At 33.6% G+C, this 4,910-nt stretch overlaps 1 protein-coding gene across 1 annotated transcript in view; it reads right to left on the bottom strand.

The window, feature by feature from the left end:
- LOC117125347 (fibrillin-1-like) overlaps positions 1-4,457 on the bottom strand; it is a 14,978-nt gene extending 10,521 nt beyond the window's left edge. The window contains exons 1-3 of the mRNA XM_033271825.1: positions 4,352-4,457; positions 4,098-4,190; positions 3,787-3,918 (exon numbers count right to left, since the gene is read on the bottom strand). Coding sequence (XP_033127716.1) covers positions 3,787-3,918; positions 4,098-4,190; positions 4,352-4,457 — 331 coding nt within the window. The remainder of the gene's footprint in view (positions 1-3,786; positions 3,919-4,097; positions 4,191-4,351) is intronic.
- Positions 4,458-4,910: the final 453 nt, after the last annotated feature.

The following is a 4,910-nucleotide window of genomic DNA, read 5'->3' as shown; positions in this document are numbered from 1 at the left end:
CATTTTGATATCTGTTATTTGCCATGTATCAAGTGATTGTACTGTCTTACTGCGCATGCGCATGAGTGTGAAGAATTAGTTGCTTTGATAATAATACTAATATAAAAATTTATAAAGCGTCACTTAAACGATCGAGTTGAATTATCAAAGGAGCTGTGCACGTTAATGATGGAAAATGTGAGTTTTAAGTAATTTTTAAAAATGAAGCAACAGAAGAACAACTGGATTATTTTTTCATTTTTATTAGAACCAATATTACCTCAGTGACGTTTCTGGTCCAATCAGGTACCTTTCCTCAGACTGATTACGGTACATGTTGGGATTGGTCTTATCCAGGCGTTGATGTTTAGTTACGCCCTCTAACGTCCGGTGTTTGACGGTAGCACGTTCTCTCGGCCCCCTCCCTTTGCTTTTTTGATTAAGTTTTCATAAATTTGCGAAAGTTCATACCCCCTATATCTCTGAAAGGTCCACTGATTAATCTCAGATAAGATAGTATAATATGAAATGCACGCCATCGTGTTGGGATTCAATATTTCGACATTAATTATGTCATCATCAGGAATGAAAAAAATATCCATATTAGCAAGCTTATATGCACTAGTACCAAAAGTGTTTAACCAATCAAAACATTACCTCTAGTAGGTGACATAGCAGTGATTTAAACAAAAGATCAAAGCATTCTTACTCTACTGATCAAATGTACCTACAAAAACTTGTTAAGTATGTACTATACATTAGGTGTAGCCTACGTATAGCAAACGCTTTTTTAAACAATAGTATAGACCAATTTTGCGAACTGTCAATAATGTTAGTATTAGAAAATATTAAACCTAATATATTACTTACATTACAGGCTACATTATCATTTTCAAGTGTACCTTGTAAACCTAAAACATATTGGAATGCCTCACAATTGTGTATATTATCATTTATATCACTATCAGATCGTGAAGAATGTTCTTTAAGTCTAGTTATTAAGCATTATATCTGTCTTACCAATATAATCACTATTACAACCTGGACATTTAAAATCATAAACAACAAAGCTCCTATATACCTTAGTGGTTTGATCTTTAGTAGATATAAAATGAGACATTTTTGTACTGCCATAATGTTATGAATTTTACCTCTTTAACTAAATGTTTCTTTACTTTGTTTAAGCATCCACGTAAAAGGGATTCACCTGCCTTTCCTAGATAAGGCAATCTAACCCAAATCTTAATCAAGCTATCGAGTCAGTAGGCCTATGTATACATTTAGGTTCATTTAAATTATTGAGAACATGGTTAACAACTTTTAAAGGATACCCATTCCATGACATAACTTTTCTAATATTACAAAGTTCAGCTTGAAGTTTATCGGGAGAACACTGTTTGTGGGCTCTTGAAACTAAACTACGAATCCAAGAAATCTTATGATTCCATCTGGCAAAGCTATCATGATGATATATTGACCTGTATGTGTATTTTTACACGGTTGTCAAATTGTAAATTCAGAAAATGTACTATATCACTGATTTCAAATTATTCAAATTTAAAATTAATCTGTTTGTGAAAAGCGTTAAGTGACGTAGGATGTGATAAAAATCATTAGGCTTAGCTAGAAATAGTGTGTCGTCAACAAAACGAGTATAAAACTTAATAATACCTGATTCTATAAGTTTAGGAACAATAGACTCTTCTAGTTCAGTGTTCAGTCGTTAAAATATCGGCTAAAACTGGTCCAACGGGTGAGCCCATTGAAACGCCGTCAGTTTGTTTATAGAATTCATCTCTGTTCATGTTTTTAAGTTGTTTTCTTATGAAAATGACTTATTTTATTTTCCTTTTTTCTGATTTACTTTCTTTTTCCCAAATTTTAACATCCCATTTGATAGCATGATTAAACTAGACCATGAGGTCACAGTTATCTTCTTTTTTTATTTTGTCTTTCGGATGGCCTTGTTTGATTTTATTAATAGAAATGAAGAATGCATTTGCTTTCTACTGATGCACTATTCTTCTAATTTTCTCAGATAGCCCTTTTATGTATAGCAAACCAACACTGTCTTTGCTTATCCTCCTTAATTCCGGAAATCGCCTTTTGTTTTTCCTCCTTTCTTCTCTTGATTACTCTGTTATTAGTCCATTTTGAGTAATTACAATTACCAAGTACTGTTTTCATGTGGTTTACCGTATTTCTTTCTGCTTTTCATTTTGTTCACTGGCTACTACTTTTGCTCTATCTATCAACGTTTCTACAACACTTAATTTATGTTCCAGGGGGTGATTTGAGAGAAAATTCAAGTATTGTTCAGTATGTGTTGGTTTACGGTATATTTTTGTCGATAGACTGCCGTTCTGACGCTTTACAATTTGCATATCAAGGAAAGCGATCGTATTATTCGTCATTAGTTCAGTGGTAAATTTTATGTTACCAGTTGTATCGATTGAATTTAAATGGTCGTTTAGTGCCTTATCAGCATCACGAGGAATTATTGCAAAAATATCGTTCACATATCTCTTCCAATACTTGGGTTTGATATGTTCAGATGCATTTTTTTTTATTGCTGTCTGCTCTAACCATTTAAGGTATATATTTGCGATTAGGGGCTAACTGGTAATCCCATTGCGATTCATTCATGTTGAATATATATATTGTTCTTGAAGGAGAAATATGTTGCGTTGATCACCTGTGTGAGTAGGTCCATAATGCTTTCCACGTTTAAATTCGTTCTCTGTGGTAGTGTTGAGTCCGACAGTAGAGTTTACCAATCTTAAAGCCTGTTCTATGGGAGCTTTTGTGAAAAGGGAAATCACATCAAAAGATACCATTGTGTCGTATTCACTCACCACAATATCCTTTAATTCTTTAGCCATCTGCTTCGAATTTGTGACATGAAACTGTGTTTGCCCCACCAATGGTTTCATCGCTAAGAACTTGGAGGCATTGTAATAAACGCTGTTTATATTGTCGACCATTGGTCTCAACGGCCAATTTTCTTTATGAATTTTCGGCAGGCAATAAATTCTTGGAGTCAATTCTGCTGTAGGGTATAACTTCAGTTTTTGACTATAAGACTATAACTAATCTTCTTTTCATTATGAAGCTTTCCAAGCACTTTAATTAATTTTCCTTTGTATTTCTTTGTCGGATTTGATTTTAACCTGCCATTATACTTTTTCATCACTCAACATTAACTTTATTTTTCCATATAGGGGAACGTGCTACTGTCAAACATCGGACGTTAGAAGGCGTACTAAACATCAACGCCCGGATAAGACCAATCCCAACATATAATCCGTTTGAGGAAATGTACCTGATTGGACAAGAAACGTCACTGAGGTAATATTTATTATTATTATTATTATCCCTGTTGGTTCTAATTAAAATGAAAAAAAATAATCCAGCTATAATTTTACAGAACCATGACCAGAAGAACAGTTTTTAATCGGATTTGAATTCCCAACAAAGCATCAATGTCCTAGTTGGTTAAGGCGTCTGCATTAAAGGTCCCGGGTTCGAATGCCGATTTGGGGAACCTATTTTTTTCTTGTTTTCACACTAGCGGATTCCTCTTCTTTTAGGTTTAACATTTATTTACATATACAGCAAGACAGTTTATTTCTATTATTATACAGTATCATGATATATATATATATATATATATATATATATATATATGAGGCATAAAGAGAAACCCCTGCTGTCTCTTATACACATCTAGATGTGATTATATATATATATATATACATTATATGTTGACATATTTGTTTCAAGTAATAATCAAATAACATTTCTTACGTTGACAAATCCCGGTGCTACTGTTCCTAGCGAACCCCGTGAAACAATCGCAATAGAAACTACCGTCAGTGTTGACACAACTTTCAGTGGTTCGGTTACATCCCCCATAGTTCTCCAAACATTCGTTTTTATCTGAAAACGATTGATACAAAATAATATGTTAAACCTCAATATGTAAATATATTAGGATGTCAAGACTGTATTCTGGCATATGCCTATAAATCGTTGGTTTTCTTTGAAATCCTGATATTGTTTTTGTATAAGTAATAATTTGTTTTAAATGTTGTTATTTCAAGGTATATCACTCTTACCTGCACACGTTGGCCTGATAAATCCAGGATTACAAGAACATACGTTAGGTCGGATGCATGTCCCTCCAATACCACAATCCGGATTACAGATAGCTTGTTTATACATCCAAATAAAGAATAGTGTTAGTCGAGTAAAACAACATAAATTACAATGCAGAAACATAACGGATTATACTGGATTATACTGTCTAATAGTCAAATGGACAATTTTGTTAAGCATTAAGTTAATTACAGATAAGACTTTACAGACTTACGGATTGTACAATTATTAGACGCGTCTTCGGCCCAACCTGAGCAGCAATAGTAATTTGTAGAATACACAGTGTATTTTTCGATATGATACTGCAGATAGTATCTCATACTAGATAATACATGAGATAGAAACAAACTGTAAGTACTTTTAGAAAATAAACAAATCACATGTTGCGACAGGCAATCGGCACACATGATTGGAGAATAAAGACATAGCTAATATACATTAGTATTGAACATCAGGGCCCCATGATAATTTTTCGGGGACCAAGGTTTCTCTACTAATTTAGCTTCACTGGGGTATAAATAAAAATTTTGAGTGGTGGGGGGGGGGGGGGGCAGTGAGCTTCAGAAAAAGGGCGGAACACTTTTTTTTCCTAGATATTGGCTCATAACTTATATTCAATGAAAAAGGCAAATCTGGTGTCTACGTATATGTCATTGGGGTCATTGCATTTAATGAAACATGTTTCTAAACCTAGAATGGCAGACATTTCAAAATTCAAAATGGCCGCTGTAAAAATTGTAAAAAATTGGTAATTTCAGTGTAATTCCACTCCT

The sequence above is a fragment of the Anneissia japonica genome, unplaced genomic scaffold, assembly GCF_011630105.1.
Source record: "Anneissia japonica isolate Jap-2015-1 unplaced genomic scaffold, ASM1163010v1 scaffold315_len769609_cov171, whole genome shotgun sequence".
In the NCBI taxonomy this organism is placed as follows: domain Eukaryota; kingdom Metazoa; phylum Echinodermata; class Crinoidea; order Comatulida; family Comatulidae; genus Anneissia; species Anneissia japonica.
This window is presented reverse-complemented; position numbering and strand designations above follow the sequence as displayed.